Source organism: Clinocottus analis, unplaced genomic scaffold (assembly GCF_023055335.1).
Source record: "Clinocottus analis isolate CAN_PGR_092001 unplaced genomic scaffold, fCliAna1.0.p SCAF_14, whole genome shotgun sequence".
Classification (NCBI taxonomy): domain Eukaryota; kingdom Metazoa; phylum Chordata; class Actinopteri; order Perciformes; family Cottidae; genus Clinocottus; species Clinocottus analis.
Window position 1 is genome coordinate 10,152,003 of NW_027175865.1, and position 21,207 is coordinate 10,173,209.

At 41.0% G+C, this 21,207-nt stretch overlaps 1 protein-coding gene across 2 annotated transcripts; it reads left to right on the plus strand.

Moving 5' to 3' along the window:
* Positions 1 to 784: 784 nt before the first annotated feature.
* On the plus strand, positions 785 to 20,955 carry cpne4b (copine IVb). Of its 2 annotated transcripts, none has more exons than XM_068575204.1 (16): positions 785 to 1,088; positions 5,058 to 5,250; positions 8,073 to 8,252; positions 10,604 to 10,675; positions 10,932 to 11,006; positions 11,608 to 11,691; positions 11,819 to 11,908; positions 13,764 to 13,862; positions 14,282 to 14,368; positions 14,725 to 14,784; positions 14,891 to 15,024; positions 15,180 to 15,234; positions 15,446 to 15,497; positions 16,071 to 16,204; positions 16,611 to 16,847; positions 19,978 to 20,955. In XM_068575204.1, the coding sequence occupies exons 2-16, from the start codon at positions 5,080 to 5,082 to the stop codon at positions 20,107 to 20,109; spliced, it is 1,662 nt and encodes a 553-aa protein (XP_068431305.1). In that variant the 5' UTR covers positions 785 to 1,088; positions 5,058 to 5,079; the 3' UTR covers positions 20,110 to 20,955. The 2 variants fall into 2 exon arrangements, with proteins under 2 accessions (XP_068431305.1, XP_068431306.1); XM_068575205.1 differs by having other exon boundaries at positions 14,288 to 14,368.
* Positions 20,956 to 21,207: the final 252 nt, after the last annotated feature.

Sequence of the window (21,207 nt, forward strand, 5' to 3'; positions counted from 1 at the left end):
CTGTAATACCGTGTAGGAATTGGATGCACTTCAAATTGACTATATTCAAAGTTGAAATTAAGAGCCCCAGTGATTTTACAAGAGGTTTAGACAATAACACAAGTAAAACACGTTATGAAAATCCAAAGTAATGAAGCCCTAAAATAAATATTAGAATATCATTAGTAGCTATGTGCACGTTCAGGACAGATTGAATATATATATATATATATATATATATATAGCTAACCCTTCATATATATATATATATATATATATATATATATATATATATATATATATATATATATATATATATATATATATATAGCTAACCCTTCATAGGTGGTGACAGTATGATTATAAAACAGTAGCGAACAAATGTAATCTGCAAAACAATTGAAACCAGTATACATGAAAATAGTAATGATAAAACCAACAACACCCTTAAAAACAAAACAAAAATAACACCAAGAGAGCCTAAATTTTCTAATCACAGCAGCAAAAAAAAAAATAATTCACGATGTTCAGACGATTTAAATTAATCTGAACCACTGAATCTGGTGGGCACATCGTGGACTTTAATAACTACCGAGTGGTCTCAGGTGTGCGGTCATTGCTTATTATGAAACCGCTGAAGCACATCGCAGCCAATCAAAGCTGAGAACCGGAAAAATCAGTTTTACACGTGTCAGTTTACTATATCCACCAGGAGATGGCGCTGATACACCATGCTCCGAGCCCGCTGGTCCCTCGGTACGGTGCGCTCCCTGCGGCCCCCGGTGGAGCCAGCAGATTACAAACTCTAGTTAAGTGGCGTACCGTCCTCCTCCTCCTTCTCCTCCTCTTCATCTTTCACCCACAGTGAAAGCAGGCGCACGGAGTGCTTCCTCACCGTGCTCGCCCTGTGGGAATTAGAAAGCAGCTCTTTGGCTGTCAGCGCCAAACCGGCCGAGCTCTGCAGTGTAGGGGACTGAGGAGAACATATAGACAAAGAGTGGGGAGAAGGAGATGGGTCCGGAGGCGGTGAGGCATCCGTGATTGTCAAGTCGGCTAAACGGCAGTGAAGTTCTTCGTCTCCTTTTGGATCTTTTCTCCAGGTCGTTGAGGTGAGTTTTCTCTCTGCAGGAGATCGTAGCAGGCTGCCCGGATAGTGCATGTCTTACCCGCTGCATTGTGGAGGTTATGCCAAACATTTGCCCTGGACATTTTTTGGGGGGCGATTGTCTTATAGTATAAGTATAAGAAAGGTGCATATTATGTCACTAGACGTGTATTGCCTAATATGTCATAATTATTGTTTAACAGCTTGTGAGACTTTGTGGATATTTTTTTTGGGGAGGGGGGGCAAATTATTTTGTAGAAATAAATATACCATAAAACTATCATTTTTACAAGGTATCAGCCAGCAACATATTATTCTTATATAATTCACAGTGACTTAAGGGGTTCTTTCTTTGAGAAAACAGAAAATACAGTAAATACCTCGTAGGCTACTCTTGGAAAGACTCTGCTTTAATTTGTCTTGGCTGGAGAGCTACAAAACAAGATAAGCCCTTATGGGAGAGGAAGATTTGCTTTATTCTCTGTCTATCTTTTCCTCTCGCCTCTCTGCTTCATTCACTCTCACTTGCCTTCCTCCAGTTTCTCCTCTCATTCCATTCCTCTAATCCCCCCTCACAACCTCTGTCTCCCTTTTCTCTCTGTGTCAGCTCTAATAACGTTGCGAGTTCGCAACCCCAGACTGCTTCACTTCTGATACGCTGTCTTTCCTCACACCCAGCCACCTTTTTATATGCACTCTTTCAGCTGAGCATGTTAGTGTCGACTGCATGATTAATATTCCATATAGGCTGCGCAGAATATGCCACATATATTTAGCTTTTGCTGCTGTGTTGTGTCTGATGGCGATGTTACTCCCTTTGTCTGATAATTAATATGTGACAGAGCAATTAGAGTAATTGAATGTTATAGACCTTCCTTTGGATGAATCATTAATGTCACTTTTGCCACAGTCACTATAAACACGTGCACACATGAAGGTGAATGGTCACACACATATACACATTTACACTAACACACAGAGTCTAGGCCGGGGTCATGGCAATCAAGCTCCAAGGCATGATTGATTGTCACGGAGTGGAGAAGCTGACAGTGAGGATCCTTCGAATGACTTTTAGACATCTTACACCGCCCAGCAATCAATCATTACTATTCCTGTTTTTGTTTGGTTATTATTTTGATTTACACACAAATTTCAAAGCACACAAAACACTTTGTTGCAAATCGTTCAGCCTCTCAACCTGCAATTTGCATGTTTATGTTGGGTGATTGTAGCATGTGTGACAAATTGCAATGTTCTACAGTCATATTTATTGTCAAACATTTGAAACATGCCTTGTTATTCAATAGGTTTATAGGGAAAAACACTACAATTGAGTCTCTGAATACTAATTCCTTCCTCAGCGATGCATTTGATTGATATTGCAGTACATAATAAAATAAAACAGTTGTCAGCTTTCCAAAACACTTTTTCTCGCGAAAAAGCTATTGCAAGATCCTGTGACGGAGTGTGATTTGAAAATTAATTGTCACCTCTGGCAAAGTGCAACACATGTGACAGCTTTGCTGTACAGTAATGGCAGATCCGGGACGCAGCTCTCCCAGAATACAGTAGCTGTATAAATTGTCCAGATCCTCCGTTACTTATCAATGTCATCTGCTGTCACCCGGAACAGACAGACATCTGCTGCTTCTTGCACACACACACACACACACACACACACACACACACACACACACACACACACACACACACACACACACACACACGCACACACGCACACACTCCCACACACACACATACGCACACGCACACAAACACACACACACGTGCAGAAAAAATAGCTACATGCCACCTACACTCAGGTCTCTGCTGTATGCCACACACCTGGCTCTGTCCACACCCGTTTGTGTACAGTCCATTCAGTGAGCTTGCTAAAAATAATCACCGCAGCCAACACACACATGGAACATGAATTATGGAAGACAGAGAGAGAGAGAGAGAGAGAGAGAGACAGAGAGACAGAGAGACAGAGAGAGAGAGAGAGAGAGAGAGAGAGAGAGAGAGAGAGAGAGAGACATTCAGGTCAGAGTCAGACCCAGTTCCAAGAGCTTCGCTCCCTAAGGATGATACTACTAGACCGCTGCATTAATATTCAGTTTGTACCATCTAGCACATCAGACCTGTGGTTATCCTCTAATTTGGACTAACTGGACTTGAGGCCAAGGTTTCAGCCCAGTACAGCTTCATGTACTTTATGGGGCCGGGAAAATGGATCCATGCATTTTGAGACTAATTATATATGCAATGTATAATGGGTTTTCAATGTAATGGCAATAGATTTAGTTGTGGTGTCAAGTGGATCATGTTGTATAGTATTGTAGGCTTTTGAGTAAAGAGTGCATGTTAGAAGGTCATTAAAGTATTATTGATTGTGCTTTGATGCATTTTTAAGTGTACTATATACTGTACTGTACAAAGTGTTCTGTACTGTACTGATTGATACCAGTGTTCTATCTTTACATTAAACATGAAGCTTCAGTCAGGAGATAGCTTTGCTAAGCATGAAGACTGAAAGCAGGGAAACAGATTGTCTACAGATTGAATTTGTCTAAAGATAACAAAATCCACCTAAAGCTCCCTCAAAAGTTGAATGATAGGTGTAAAGTGTAAATTAATGGAGGGGTTTAAACCTTCAGACAAAGTAAGTTGTTCCTAGTCTTTAAGCTAAGCTAACCGTCACCTAGCTGTAGCGTCAGGCAAAGCCGACACACGAATGGTATCGAGTTTCTCATCTAATTATCAGCAAGAAAGCAAATAAGCGCATCTTCCAAAATTACAAAATATTCCTCTTCAGGTGTTTTCAATACTTCTTAATATCTCTGTCCAGCTGGCAGGTGGGCGGAATTATGCTGGGAATTACGTCTCGTCACAAGAGTCCATGTATTATTAAGAACTATTAAGACGTATGGTTCACTCGAACAGGTGCAACACATCTAAAAGGAGAATAAGGAAGATGTCAATCAAGCGTAGTCTGCACATGCCCACACATGTCTAATAAAGCAGAATAATTGAAATTACCTATGTGGGTGGCTGATAGATGTACAGGGTTTTTAAGCTCAAGAGCATTGTTCCTTCTGACCTATAAAACTTTAGTGACATGCGTGTGTCATATTGACCATTACTGCTGTATACAACAACTCTTTTTAAGATGTGTTGTGTAGTTGAATACCTGCAAGAAGGAGTAGTGATATGTTGTGTTGGAATTGGCCTACAGCTGCCTTCTCCTCAACAAATATTTTTAGCCCTCGTTGTGATTATGAGGGTCGTTTTCTTTGCAGCTTTTATTGTAAAATATGATTTAAACTCATTTCCGAACAGTTCTTTCCACATTTTTAAAATGTCTGTTCAGGAGATTAGACGGTGACAGTATTCTATTTGGGGACTGTGAACATTATACACTGTGTGGATACTTGAGGAGAAACCCTGTCAATTTGTCCTGGTTACTCAGCAGAAGTGTACCTGTGTGTGTTTGCGTGTGTGTGTGTGTGTGTGTGTGTGTGTGTGTGTGTGTGTGTGCGTGCGTGTGTGTGTACAGAATGTCTACATATATCCTGATACGAGTTTCCATTAACATACATATGCTTGATTGTGTGCGTTGGTATTCATCGTGTCGGGCATGTGTGCATTTGTGTCTATTTGGGGACCTTGTCTGATATTCAGTGGCTCCAGAGTCCTGACCTTGAACAATTCCAGTGCTGTGTGCTTAGTCAGGGCCACTGCATCTGCTCATGTGAAAGCAAAGAACAGTTCATCTATCTCTCTAGCTCATCAATCTTATCTATCTATCTATCTATCTATCTATCTATCTATCTATCTATCTATCTATCTATCTATCTATCTATCTATCTATCTATCTGTCTGTCTGTCTGTCTGTCTGTCTGTCTGTCTGTCTGTCTGTCTGTCTGTCTTTAAGTAAGTAACCCTGTCTTTTATTCTTTCTCTCTCCTTTCAGTGTGTGATTGTAGGTGTTCAGCATGAGTAACATATATGAGTCTGCAGAGGCCACGCTGGGCTTCATCAGCTCCCCATGCCTGGCCAAAGTGGAGCTGAGAGTGGGCTGCCGAGGGATCTCAGACCGCGACGCTCTCTCCAAACCTGACCCATGCGTGGTGCTGAAGATGCAGTCGCACGGGCAGTGGTTTGAGGTACAGTAATGGGGTAGGATGAAGTGGAGATGAAGTTTATCTCCATTTCAGACATATGTGTTTTTTTATAACACGGTTTGATAAACAGCAAATGAAAGTAAAATGGTTGCATCAGTTAATGTGTCCTTGCTTATAACATTCATTCAACAATTTGCTGTGCAGAGTCTATATGGAGCCCATAGAAGGGATTGGCATAAACGCTTTCCGACAATCCCCAAGTGATATTTTATTGCCTTCGAAGCTTTTCATACACAATGTATCTTTAAGTTATGAAGGATATTTTGCAACCAGTATAAACCTCTAGTGTCAGCTTCAGTGAAAAGTAATGTTTTCAAGGTTTTCACAATCTGCACCATTTTCCATGACCCTGATGTACCATTCATACGGTACACGTCTTCATCAGCTCTCAATGTTATGTACCTTATGGATTTCTCTGAAGACAACACAAATTATTCAAACACATCACAGAATTCATGTTTGACTAAATGATCGTGTGCAATTAAGGACCTACGCTGTCAAGCAGAGCTGTGATTGTGTTGCTAACCTTCTCACGCTAAATTACAGGGTACGTTTGATTGTAATAAATTATGGATGTTGATTCTCATGGAAGGCAACAGAAATCATAACTTTTTTCATCGATACAATTTCTTTTGTCGTCACTTTGAAATTAAAAGTCTGCTGGTTTTGATTTTCCTCTGATATTAGCTCTCCAAACAAATTGGCCAATAATACAAACGTCATATCACATCATTTTTAATATTGAAAATAGTGATTTAAATGATAATGTACCAAACAGATTTTTCCTTGAATCATGGGCCATTGTATTTGGCTCACTTTACACGTAAAAGGTCTCAAAGAGATGGATAGAGACAACGTAGATTGTTTAGCACTTGAAATTGGAAAAGAGATTGAAGACGGTGCTTTTTGCAAGTATTCCCCGTCTCCAAGTTTTATTACTAAGACCCAACTTGCCCTTTCAGGGACTTTAGATAAAAATCTTCTACTTTAAGAAACATCTTATTCTCAGTGTGGTCTCATCGCTGACAGTAGCACCCGTCTTAGCTAAACTCGATAAGAACACAGCATGAGGGAAAAGATAAATCAAGAGGAATTTCAGGAAGAAGTGAGTCTTTTTATTTCTTCTCTTTCTCTTAAGTCTGGGAGAGACAGACATATGCTTCCTTTTTAAAAATGTAGCTACATACACCCACACGTGCACACACATCCTCACACATGCACATCTATTGACCTACTCTAACACACATACATGGATTTCCACTAGGGCTCAGAAAGTAGTGCAGCATTATTCTGTCTTTGGAGACTTCACAAAAAGCTACTTTGAGCAGCGTACTGATTTGTGTGTGTGTGTGTGTGTGTGTGTGTGTGTGTGTGTGTGTGTGTGTGTGTGTGTGTGTGTGTGTGTGTGTGTGTGTGTTACAATAAGCTCTTTATTGGGAGTGTGGGAATGAACAAATGTTATCACCGCCCATCAGAAACAGGGTCTGTTACAGTAATTAGATAATTGTTGAGATAGTGTTCAAGCCACTGTCCTGTGTGTGTGTGTGTGTGTGTGTGTGTGTGTGTGTGTGTGTGTGTGTGTGTGTGTGTGCGTGCGTGCGTGCGTGTGTGCGTTCATGATTCTTTTTTGCTTTGATAAGATGCCAGCCTATTGAGGTTAGTGAGAAAAAGGCCAAATCTGTGTGTGTGTGTGTGTGTGTGTGTGTGTGTGTGTGTGTGTGTGTGTGTGTGTGTGTGTGTGTGTGTATGTGTGTGTGTCTGTCTGTGCTTTTTGAGTCTGCTGGTTTGCCATTCATTTTTGTATGTGTGTGTGTGTGTGTGTGTGTGTGTGTGTGTGTGTGTGTGTGTGTGTGTGTGTGTGTCTGTGTGTGTGTGTGTGTGTGTGTGTGTGTGTGTCTGTGTGTGTGTGTGTGTGTGTGTGTGTGTGTGTGTGTGTGTGTGTGTGTGTGTGTCTGTGTGTGTGTGTGTGTCAAAGGGTTATCAACGATAAAAGAGACCCAGATGTAGCTGCTAGTCTTGGATAGGTTTTGTTGCCAGCACTGAGTCAGACTTTTGTTCTATTCCTCTCTGTATTATGCGGTTAGAGAGAAGAAAATGGGAGATCAATGTTCCAACGATAATCGCTTCTTTGTGTTTTCAAACAGCATGTGCGATGTTAGCCATCAAAAATAAAATCTATATTCCCAGTACTCAAGTTGATAAGTGTAAACACTGTGGCAATAGCTATTTGTGGTAATTGCTTCAGTGCAGAAACGTCTGCTGAAGTTCAAAATCAATGCAAAGTGTCTGTGTGTTGGATGTTGAATGAAATCTTCATACTTCAGTCTACTTTGGAAAAACTCAATTTAGTGAAACTACCAACAATAAAGTAGCACTTCACCAAGACATTTACTAAATATTAAAAACAGTGTTAACAGTCGACATCACAATAAAAGATTTAGTTTGTCATTAGGGGTTCTGTATAAAAGACTGGTTATAAAGTAGTTCATTGATATTTAATTAGTGATTAATAATAGAGTTGACATGTCAAATGCATTACATTACAAAACACTCTTTACTCATTTATCTTTAATTTAAAAAAAAGGTTGAATTAAAAGGAACTTATAATAGAATCAATTTGACAATTTTTTATTTTATTAACTGTTCCAGCATTTGCACCAAATGCTCTTTTCATTGACCATTTCTGCTTAAATTGATCAGGTTTGGCTGTGAAAGCCCTGGGATTTTGAGAGAAGTTGTGTGTATGTGTGCCCATGCTCCCCTGCATCTGTGAACATTCATGCACATACAGTATGTGTTTGCAGGTGGACCGCACCGAGGTGATTCGCAGTAGTAGCATCCCAGTCTTCTCAAAGATCTTGCTGGTGGATTACTACTTTGAGGAGGTCCAGAGGCTCCGCTTTGAACTTCATGACATCAGCTCTGGCAACAATGGCCTTCGCGACGCTGACTTCCTGGGAGCCATGGAATGCACCTTAGGACAGGTCAGTCTGTGTATTTGACTGGCCAGTGCTTGACTAGATGCAGAGCACATGTGAAACAGTGCATGAGATGATAGATAAGTACACACAAAGGTGAGTGAGTGAAGCTTTTGCAGAGGTTTTTGGACACTTACTGTAATTTCAACATGTCAACCTGCTGTTACTGTGTCCCTGCACTGTACACTATTCAACAAAAGAACCATCTCCTAGAAGCCAGGCTTATTTATATTAATATGAAACAGCATGTTAGCTAGGTCGCTGCACAAGCTAAGTGGTGCAGCAAGTGAGGTCACATCTAAACAGCGAACGATGAGATTGCCTCTACAATGCCTCTACAGGTGAACGCATGACAGGACTGCATTTATGTGCACCAGTGAATGCACTTGCAAATTGCATCTAACCAGTATGTCACTTACATTATTGGTGTTATGTTTACCAGTGCAGAGCATGGACATCGATGCAGGCATGCAGGGTGTAAGAATTACAGGCTCATGTTTATAATCCTTTGTAAAGTTCACTGAGCTCGTTGGGATTTTGAACGCCTGCATCAGGTAATGTGTACTTCAATCATGGTGAGAGAGCAACTTTAAGATTAGAAAGGCTAACTTTAGATGTGAATGGAATACGAATGGGATCTTTTCACTTCGGTGAAAGTCACTTCGGCTCCTGACTGTGCTTTAAACTATGCTTCCATAACATTTATATGTGCATACGCTAATGCATATGGCGTTTTTTCTCACATAACGATGTTTCCTCTCTAAAAATGTGCAGTTGTAATCAATATTTAAAGATGTGTTTTATTTTCAAGCTTTTTTTAATATCCAGGAGCATTTAAGAGAAAATATTGCAATTGCAGTAGTCCTTATTGACAAGTTGATTTCAGGATATCACCAGTTGAGTCATGCTGAGAAAAAGGAAATAGAAATATATAGAAAAAAGGACACAAGTATTAAAGTGTTTGTGTTCACTTCCCATTATCAGAGAGGCTGTCAGCAACAGAAAGCTGGTGGAATTACAATAGTTGGGAGAACTGAGATAACTGACATGGACAAAAGGGATTTTGAAAGCGAGAGCTAGCGAGGTTTATTGAAATGGGATAATACGCTGCCAACATTTTGTCTTTGTCCAAACAACAACATTCTAGATGCTTCGGTCTTTCCAAAGTGTTACTCATCTGCATTGTTTGTCTGTATTTAATATGTGTAACAAGAAAGCACATGATGCACATATGATAATTTCAGAAGATGTTTTATAGAAATCCAAGTTTTTAAAATTGAGAAAAGTGAGTGTTACATAATGCTGTTTGTTGCCTTACTTGGATCTTTATTGTATGTTCAGTGGCATCACCTATAGTTGCTGGTGTCATCATGGGAAATGAAGTCAGGGGGAAGCGTTGTCACATGCATTGTATCATTGTGACATGTTGCCACAGACAGCGTGTCAGTGATTATACAGACAGATGGTCCATAAAGGATCAATCAATATTTATATTTTACCAATGGATCATAGGACTACTAATGTGATACAACTACAGAAAATGATTTCCCATCTTGGCAGTGTGCCTCTTTATAGAATATGTTTTGTTGCTTGTGCACATAATTGAAAATGTAGCATCTTAAAAGCTTCGTATTGGTATAGATCAAAAACCGAGTCAAAAGGAAGGTAAATACATTCATTAGTTGACCAGAAATACTGTTTTGAATGCAAATTAATAATAACAGGGCGACTGTTTAGATAACAAGTTAGCCCCCACTGCCAACAATACATTTTATTAATTAAAAAGTTGAAGGCCTTTAATTTCAATATTTAATTTCAAATTAAAACATATCTAACTGCTTTTTATATTTGTATATCACAACTAAACACATAAAGATACAAAGACATTCCAGCCCTTAAAACAAAACATGTGTTTATCACTTTTGCTCTTTGGATTAAATAATCAAATGAATCCCTGTAACTCTCTCTGATTTGAAAGCATTGATGGTGCTGCAGATCCCACTCCGAATCAAGCGCATTGTTTTTGTTCGCTTATCCAGTTGATAGACCCCCTCACTGACCTTCCCATGTAAACTTGAGCGGTCACTTATAGCTTGTGTAACACCTGGCTGGCCAGATCCCTGGAGCTGGCAGATCAAACCAGCGATACAACACCTGAGAAAATTACATTTGACAGGTGTTGAGAAAGAGAACTCCACCATGCTGCTTTTTGTCCATTGGATGTGTAACGTAGGCAGTTGTATGCTCGTATTAAGGAGAAGTGTGAGGTAACACCAGGCTGACAGGAACAGGGCAAGCTTGTCCCACTGAGGAGAAACACTGGAATATGTGAGCTGATTTTGTGTATTTTGTTTCAGATCGTCTCTCAGAGAAAACTGAGCAAATCTCTACTTAAACAGGGAAACACTTCTGGGAAGTCCTCCATAACGGTACGACACTGTTTCCATAGTCCGCCCCACCACACTTACACAAACGCATGCATGCACAAATCACACACACACGCACCCCCTCTTGCACTCAGACACTCTGAAGATAATTAATTTGATGATGTTGCCTGTTCAATCGGTTCTGTTTGTCATTTCCATCTCATTTCCTCTCACCTCCTTCCTCCACCTCGCTCTCTCTACGCCTTCTCCTCTTTATCTTTTTTCCCCTTTTTTTCCCTCTCCACTCCCTCCTGTAAAGGTGACAGCAGAGGAGTTGTCTGGTAATGACGATTACGTTGAACTCTCCTTCAGCGCTCGTAAGCTAGACGACAAGGTTTGTGCGATTGCGAGTGATTAAAAACCGAAGGTTTTCCCATAGGTGCGGGATGAATTCATATTCAAAGATGTGTTTGAGTGTGTGCTGTGTATGCAGGTGTGTGTGTGTGTGTGTGTGTGTGTGTGTGTGTGTGTGTGTGTGTGTGTGTGTGTGTGTGTGTGTGTGTGTGTGTGTGTGTGTGTGTGTGTGTGTGAGGAAGTATGTGGGTGGAGGGCTGTGGGAATTGGCGATGAAGCAACCCACACACAATACACAAAAGTACAATCTGGCATTAGAGGAGGCCTGCTAAGATAGGTGAGCACCCCCCTCTCCTCAATAAACCCTTCCTATCTCAGCCACACCACCACACACACAGATAACTATATTAATTTTCAGCCTCGAACACACACACGCATGGCCACGGATGACTAATCCAAACAAGTTGGGCCTTAGGGGAAAGATGGAAGAAAGCAGGGCAGGGGCAGTTAAATTGGAGAAGACAGGAAGGAGATGGGTGGAAGAAAGGAAGAAATAAGGGTTCAAATAATGATTCTTTTAGTGTTTGAATGATTTATGGTGATCAAAGGCAGTGCTTTACATGCATGTTTTCCCTCTAAAGGATTTCTTCAGCAAGTCAGACCCTTTCTTGGAGATTTTTAGAATAAATGATGACGGGACAGAGTCGCTCGTTCACAGAACTGAGGTAATTACATGTGCACACAAACAAAAAGGATAATTACATGTGCACACAAACACCCATATAGAAGTATTACTTTCTTTCTCATGCCTGTGATTATAAAAAAAAAACGGTGATGTGTTGTGCTCTGCAGACGATCATGAACAACCTGAGCCCAGTTTGGAAATCATTCAAAGTGTCCTTGAACACACTCTGCAGTGGTGACCATGAAAGGGAGCTAAAGGTGAGTCTGAAACTGTAACTATTTCTCACAGGTCATTAGAATGACAAAATCATTTTTCATTTAACCTTTAATATAATTTGCAACGATCTGACCCTTGGCTTTAAGATCGCTTCATTTTTTTAAGATCCACCCGAGCGAGACACAATGCACTTTTGCAGGGAAAGGCCAAACAGCACCCGAAGGCCTGCAGGTGTTTCTTTGCGAGGTGTTTTCTTTTGTGCTGCATACAAATGATGAGATTTGTGAAACACATACAACGTGCCACATACCCACATGTTTATAAATGAATCAAATCACGTGAACAAGTCACAAAACAGCCTCAATCATCTCCTTCCAGAGTCATGAGTTGTGTCCAGGTCATGTTTGGCTTACCTTTCGCCCTGATGTGTTATTTAAAGAGCCCGGGCGGGCGTGAAAGGGCCCAGTGGTCGTTCTAAACTCTCACCTTTACTTGCCAGAATAGATCTGTGTGTATGTTTGTGCATGTGAGAAAGTGGCGGCCGCACATCAGCTCCAAACAGTTATTCTCCCTATGAATAAACATGAACTCGTTCATTAAATATTCAGAGGCGTCTTAACTCCGCATGGTTTCTGACAGCAGGAGAAAGGGCTCACACACTCACTCGCACACATGCGCGCCATCGGCTATGGTTTCTAGGGCTACGTGTTTGAAGCATCAGAGCAAAAGTGAGAAATGGCAGGGCAGAGATTTCTATTCAGACCAAGGCTTCCTTTTCACCGGGCTCTTGACTGACCAATGCATAAATGAATAACCCTCCACTATTGCATCTGTCTGTCTCGTACTTTGAATTTCTCCCGATTCGTTTCCTCCACCTCTCTACTTTTCTGTCCGTGCCTCCCTCTGTTGGTCTTTCTCTCTCTCTCTCTCTCTCTCTCTCTCTCTCTCTCTCTTTCTGTCTCTGTCTCTGTCTCTGTCTCTCTCTCTTCGGCCAACTGTTAGTATTCAGTGAATGGAAAGGAGATTCTTCTTGCTTTCATTACTCACTCTCATAGCTCTCAGCAACTTGAAGTGGAGGAAAGGCTGCGCTCACTCCCTCACACACAATGATTGCCGAAAAACACAGGCACGCATACAGTCCACAAATGATCCAACGCGCACTTTAAGTCCCCTTGTCAGCTCAAGTGGGAGATAGGAAATAAGGAGATTACTGCCAGTGGTTGCAGTTAATCAATCGTTGTTGGATTGTTTCTGAACACTAGTTATTGGCATGACCTCGGGCAGGAAGGTCACGAAGCTCAACAGTAAAATGACGCAATTCACAGCCATTAAACCTTTGTAAAGGGCAGAAGCATTTTTCTCCCCCTTGCATGTTAACAAGTGTCTCTATTGACCCATGTATTGTAATATTATTGATTATAAAACCTCTGCGGAACAGTCCAGATATTAGTGCAATTTTTAAACCTTTACAAATTATAGGATTGTTTCTTTATTATGTGCAGAGCCATGGCCCGCTGACCCGCACATTCCTCTGGTGATTGAGGCATTTATCTTGTCTGGCAGCTCCTTTGAGAGAAACAAACTATTACGATGAAACACACACACACATACACACACACACATAAGGCACACTCTTAAGCCACGTCCCTCTCAGCATCCTGAGATTAATATTTCACCGCTCTATTGCCCTCCCACCAACACCGCCTTATCAATCATTCAGCATGGCATTTCCCTGCATGCTATGAGTGCATGTGTGTGTGCATTTAGATGACAGTGTTGCAGCTGTGCTCTAAATGAATGAATATGCGCGCTTGTGTGTGTGTGTGTGTGTGTGTGTGTGTGTGTGTGTGTGTGTGTGTGTGTGTGTGTGTGTGTGTGTGTGTGTGTCTGTTCCAGTGCACAGTCTGGGACTGGGACTCTAATGGAAAACACGACTTTATTGGGGAGTTTCAGACCACCTTTAAGGAGTTGAGAACCGAGCAGGAGGGCAAACAGGTGAGCACACGTAAGAAGACAGAAAGAGTAACGGCTGCACGCCGACTCACCATTTAGATAAATAATTTGATAATATTTGGATATTTGTCACAGCTTTATACAATATAGAGCAATAAGCTGATGACGAGGACAGGTTAACCATTTAACTCACCGGAGGATACAAATATACAATTAGAACTAAATAAAAAACATTATTTTAAAGGTTATATGATTTAAGATTACATATATTACACATGTAAAAAAGCTGTTACGGTATATTTTGCCAAAAAAGAATGTCCACACACCTGTTACTAACAAACACTAACATACATACAAATTGTAGAGCAATCAGTTATATATACATTTACGTGTGTGTGTGTGTGTGTGTGTGTGTGTGTGTGTGTGTGTGTGTGTGTGTGTGTGTGTGTGTGTTTGGCCAGCTTCAGTGGGAGTGCATCAACCCTAAGTACCAGATGAAGAAGAAGAATTACAGAAACTCTGGTGTTGTCCTTCTCAACCACTGCAAGGTGAAGTATCTCCCTTCATGAGTCTCATAGATCAAGTAGGAATAAATTGTCTTATTTATTGATTAAAGATGCCCTGTGGAGTTTGATTTCCATTTAATGCTTCTCATCAAAAAGCAATAGGAGTCTATTTAAATGTTGATATGCATGCAGTCGTCTTCTTCTTCCCTGCCTTTATTGGCCTCATTTCTATGCTTAATTGGCCAATTAAAAAGGAAATAGTTACGTTTGTGTTATCTAATCAAATAATTATTTCACCACTAGCGGTGAGTGAATAAGGCTACTTCCACCTCATACAGCTTTTATTATATGCTACCTTGACTCTGGCATCCATAAATCTCAACATCCCCCTCTGACAGATCATCAAAATGTATTCCTTCCTGGATTACATCATGGGAGGCTGCCAAATTCAGTTCACAGTAAGTTTTGTCACATATAATCTTCTCAATATTTATAGCAGCATGCCATTGTCTGTCCATGCCCACTCATGCGGTGTGTGTGTGTGTGCGTGTGTTTCTGTCTCAGGTGGCAATAGACTTCACAGCATCCAACGGGGATCCCAGAAACAGCTGCTCTCTCCACTACATCCATCCCTATCAGCCCAACGAGTACCTCAAAGCGCTGGTGGCTGTCGGAGAGATCTGCCAAGACTACGACAGGTAGAAACCACTTCATCAATCATCATTTATCTATATTGATGGCACACACATACACACTAGCTTTTCCCTCTCAAGGCGTTTGTCCTTTTTTTGTCCTTGCCTCTGTACCTTTCTGGATGCTTTTCAGTGAGTGACATGCCCTTCTCTTTCTCTAGTGATAAAATGTTCCCTGCATTTGGTTTTGGAGCACTGATACCACCTGACTTCAAGGTAGGACATGTGTGTGCGTGTGTGTGTTTGCAGTAGCAGGGGGAGTTCTGTTTTTTTAGATTTGAGACCTCTTTCTGAGGCACAGCTTGCTTTTGATCAACATGAAAAGAGAATGCCTCTGCCAAACTGGAAATTGGACTGAACATGTGCTCAGTGTAAAATTTGACGCGGCGGTTAACAACTCGGTGTTCTCTCTCTGCCCTGCGTGAAGGTTTCACATGATTTCGCCGTGAATTCTGATGAGGACAATCCTGAATGTGCTGGTGAGCTATTAAACAAACACACGCACACTTCCCTTTATATACACAGGCTTCTTGACTCACAGAAACTTTTATGTATGCACCAAAGCGGTCCTGCGGTAGCACTTCTGTATGCCTCTCATTTCACCCTTCCAGTTAGTCCCATATTGCCCCCTTCATATCTGTCCCCAGCCTGTACTTCCTCTCAAAATATACAAATACACACACTTAAACACACACATACACACATACAGCTGGGAGATTTGTCACTATGCTGCAGGAAGTATTTTGGTCTCTAAGATACAGACAAAAACAACACTAATCTGTATGTGTGAAATGGGCTTCAGCGCTCTTTTCCCCACATAGCTGCATTCCTGCCGTGAAGGTGTGTGTGTGTGTGTGTGTGTGTGTGTGTGTGTGTGTGTGTGTGTGTGTGTGTGTCAGCGTAGTTTGTGTCAACTATTCAGAAAAATGCCAAGTCACTTTGGAGACTGACTGAGATACTTTTGCAAGTCCAATAACTTTGACTTGGAGAGGTCACAAATAGAGGTGAAGAGAAATATATGAGTGGCAAAATAACTTGTGTGTGTGTTGCAGGGATCCAAGGCGTGGTTGAGGCCTACCAAAATTGCCTCCCTAAGATCCAGCTCTATGGGCCTACCAACATCGCCCCAATCATCCAAAAAGTTGCTTCGTCCGCCTCCGAGGAGATGCACACCAAAGAGGCCATGGTGAGCCAGACTATGAGAAACATTTTAAAAAAAGAACGTCTGGCTATTTTGTTTCTGTTGTTTTGACTGTTGGTCTTTTCCCCGGCAAGAAGGGAGAGACAAGTAGCAATGAAAAGACAGAAATTGAGACATCAGAGCAGATCAAAGATGAGCCTAAGAAGGGCAGAAAGAGGTGCCTTTAAAGAGGGAGGAAGTGATTGATATTAATTTAATTCCAGTCATAAATTTCAGAGCACAAATTCCTCTCTGCCGTAATGCCTCCCACTTCTTTCCGGCTCTCTGGTGGATTAGAACAAGTTTTATTCAAATTAGCCCCTGACAAGAAGCCACTTTTAAAACATAAAAGTCATCGAACATCTATTCCTCCCCTTCTACATCCACCCACTACTTTCTCCCTTCCCATCAGGAATACTTCATTCTGCTGATCCTGACAGACGGCGTCATCACCGACATGGCGGACACGCGGGAGGCCATCGTGCACGCGTCCCACCTGCCCATGTCAGTCATCATCGTCGGCGTGGGCAACGCTGACTTCACAGACATGCAGATATTAGACGGGGACGATGGGATCCTGCGTTCACCAAAGGGCGAGCCTGTCCTCCGTGACATCGTCCAGTTTGTCCCCTTCAAGGATTTCAAACACGTGTGTGGTGATTGGAGGGGGAGTTAAGGGCAATGAGGATGTTTTTCATTTTAGGGAAAAAACATAGAGCTTTGATAAATGCGTTCCAGGCAGAAAATGTGACTGAGTCTCCAGGGAGGTCAGGCAACATCAAGACACATACAAATGGGGCACTACATAATCAAGCAGCAAGATGCTGTGTTCAAACTATATTTTTTACCTTGTGTGGTTAAGCTTCTTAAGCTGAATAACAACATTAAAGGGCATAAGAATGTGAGGTTTGAAAAGGAGTATCTAGTCATGAAACATTAAGGAACTTCACATCAAGGCCGGAGACTTTAAAAGAATCCTCTTAAGTGTTTTTTTCAATATGGTTGCCAGAACAACACCGGAGGTTTGGAAATGAAAATACTAAGTTTTCACACATCTACTGCAGATAACAATGTATGCACAAGGCTCATTTAAAACACAGTACATATGGTGTCATAACCTTTATCATAATTAATGCCCCCACATGAAGACAAACCTACAAACCGCTACTATAAGCAATAAAACACCATTGTTCATTTCATGATCAGGTTTTTTTTTTTACAAACAGTCGCTTATGGTGGCTACACTTTTGATTGAAATTGCCATGAAGCTGACATTGTTGACTTAGTTTGATTACTTTTTGACACTTCTGTACTTCAATGGCCATTTGCTGCTCTTCCTCGAAAGTTTATAGCTTTATGTTTGAATTCCAACAGTTTTAATCCCAAAGCTGTGACCCATTTGACCATCACAGATTTGTGTTTCTGTCATAGTCAAACACAAATTGGGGACACCTGAACCATAATGACAGGTTGAAGAGTTGCTTATAGGAAACAACAACAGCACTTTTTATTCTCTTAAATCAAGCAGCTCACAATTTTCTCTGGTCAGTACTTCAACAGAGAATACACGTATCACATGAATGAGTCTTTTTTTTCTGTTAGCCCGTACTGTCTAACAGGGAAAATGACATCTGATATTGGATACAATCATGGTAATGCATATCAGTTATGTCAACATGAGACATTTCACATAAAAGAAACAAGTACAGTCTGACATCAAACAATGAATTAACAGTGTTGTTCAGAAACAGGACAGGTATATTCAAGGCTGAAATAGCGTACTAAATCCTGTTAAATCATCTGTGTTTCTATAATTATCTAGTTTAAAGTGACTGTAGCTTTCAAAAACATGAGGCTGCACAGCTTTGAAAGCACTTTCTCCAAGGACAGTTTGTGTTCGAGGAATGACATAATTTGTCAGCAGTACCCAAGGTTGCAGCTGATAGTTTCAGGAGTCAGTCTAGAAATATCGTTGAGAGGGAATATGTGGAAACGCAGGATATACGTAAGTGAGTAAACATTATTTATTGTTATTGAGGTTCAATACTGAGGGTGCACACCAAGCAACGTCATTTAAAATGTTCCGCTCTGCAGCGGCTGTGTGTGTCTGTGTGCGTGTGCGTGTGTACGTGGATGGGTGGGTGTCATGAAGCGCTGTATTCAGGGGGTAACGAGTGTGAATGTGTGGGCGTAATATGCTTGGTGTGCTCGTCAAAACCAATCAGCTATCTTCTTAATGAATGCCTGTCTGTCCGTGTGTGTGTGTGTGTGTGTGTGTGTGTGTGTGTGTGTGTGTGTGTGTGTGTGTGTGTGTGTGTGTGTGTGCGTGTGTGTCTCTCTGGTGGCATTAATTTTGTCTGACTTTGACAGGGTCTGTTTGGCCCGGTCTGTTATGGTGAGTTTGGGCTGTGACAGGTTGAGACATCAACAAATGACATCCAGCTAAACATAGAGAGAAGGGGGAGAATGCACAAAGGAGTACAAACATATCCCGAAAAGTACACAGAGAGACAGTCAGAGAGGAGAGGTGAAGAATAAATTTGGAGGAACAGAAGCGCATAGAGATGGAAAGAGACAGTGCCCGGTGGTTTTGGTGGTGGCAGAGCGAGGGGGGTCAACAGGAGACCGGAGCTAAAGACAAAAGGGAGCGAGGGAGTGTGTGACAGAGGTGGAGAGGTGATTTTCTGCTCTGTCGTTTCTTTTCATAAGGGATTAGCAGGACGGAGCTGCTGTGAGACAGGCAGAGTGGGGGATAACAGGTAGATAGGAGCAGGGAGGGAGGGTGGAAATGAGAGGAGGAAGGAGAGGCAGTGGGGTTGAGGTGGGTGCTCTTTGATGGTGCATTGTCTCTGGGAATTATGTGAGACGGAGTACGACAGACTCTCTGACTTCAAGGATTTGGAGGTGTGTGCGGTGTGGGAGCATGTGAGTGGCTGACCTGTGCGTGTGCAAAGTTATGTGTGTGTTATTATGTTTTTTTTCTTTTTCAGTCCTGAATCTAGGCTTTAGGGTCTTGAATATATTATTCTGTACATTTAAAAGTCTTACATTTAATTCATCATTAATCTTGTCCTTTGATGAAATAAGATATATAAATTTGAACATGAAAATAGATACATTTTCTGACAACAGTTTTTTAAAATTAGATATTGATTACATATGCGGAACTAAATTAAAAGCAAAAGTAATATACAGTCATACATAATGTGAATATGAATAAACACTTAGCTGAGGCGACGCAAGTCTAGAATGTTCTCAATTCAACGACATGCATCCTCGCTTCAAATAGCTCCAATTAATGTCGTCATGAAAGGTGTTTTTGTCATTCAGTATAGAGGTTTTCAACATAAACTGTCATTTTATTGGCTTCAGTGGTTCGTGTTAGGAAATTTCCTTAACCTATGCTGACCCATCAAAAATTAAAATTCCATTTGTTTTATTTTTAAGCAAAATAGGACCAAACACAAGTGGACTACTTTCCAGTATTATGTGTACCCAGGTTTAACACATTATAATTTACTTTTGTAATGTAGAATAAGTGCGCTTTCATGCATTGTTAATGTTAAGGAATAGACAGGATTCTCTCAAGCCACCAAACTTTGATACTTGAGGTTGTTAATGAGCTTGTCTGATCACATCAGACTCCGGGCCTTTGACAGCATCAGGCTGATAGCAGCACCACAGTAAATCTTAGCATCCTAGAATAATGCATGACTGATGCTGTGTGTGTATTTGTGACCCTGCTCTTCCTCCCTGTTTTTCTGTCTCTGTGTCTCCAGGCCTCCCCAGCCGCACTGGCAAAGAGTGTTTTAGCAGAAGTCCCTAACCAGGTGGTGGATTACTACAACGCAAAAGGCATCAAACCCAAGTGTATGTCGGACTATGAGTCCACAAGAACCTTCAGCCCCTGACAATGGACTACATGCAAACAAACACTGAAATACACATCGTGTATATATATTTATATACATACAAATGTATGTATGTACTGTATAACACATATACACATGTACAAGCACAAGCACACATACACACACAAACAAACATGGACACATAACCATATCACATAATACATAAAGTAGTCTATAGCTCAGAGAATTAGCTTGTTCTGGTAAAACAATTTGAACTATTCCATTGATGACTCTTGCATGTTTGGCCACAATGGCGTCACCTGGGAAATTATTACTATCTACTGTATATCTAAAATATGTTTATAGAAATAAGAGCAGTCTTTTGAACCAGCATGCAGACTCAGAGCATAGCCCACCCAAAGAAATGACATTCCTACCTTATTTAGATAACTAGCAAGTAGCCTACGTAAACCAAAAGATCTGTGGGTAGTAAAAGGTATGTGACTGTGTAGCCAGAAATGCTTAGAATTAGCATTGCAAATGTTATTTATGGGACCAGTAGTGTCCCTGTTAGTGTACTGCATAAATGCATGAATAATTCAGCCGCTGCTAATATCCAATCTCCAGTATCCGCTTGCTAGTTATGAAATAAAGTATCTCTGTCATTTGAGTGACATTCAGGGCTGTCTTGGGTGTTTGGGGTTCTTTTCTACAGATTTGTTTGAGATTTTGCTAAATGGAAATGAACAACGTAATAATTGTAATAATTTCTTAATAACCTTCTTACATTGTAAAGAGTTTTGGGAGATTAGCAAAGCGTGTGTGGTAGACACTCATCTGTAAGCTGAAAACTGTTTTTTCTGTATTCTGCATGTTGATTATAATAAAGACAGTTTGGTTTTCTCATTCTGGTGTGTTCCAATGTTTGTGTGCATGTGCTCTTGTATTCATTATGTTGTGGGTACATAAATATGTCTTTAAATAGACTGGTGAGCCATTCAATTTTAGATTAAGACTTGGTTTCTGGGAAAGGAGAGCGTAAGGAGTGGGGCTACACATGTACTATTTACGCTCATTGTACGGTAAGTCTTAAAGGAATTCATGTATAACAATTTGACTTCCTCCCAAGTGATATAAATCAAAAAACATTGTGTGTGT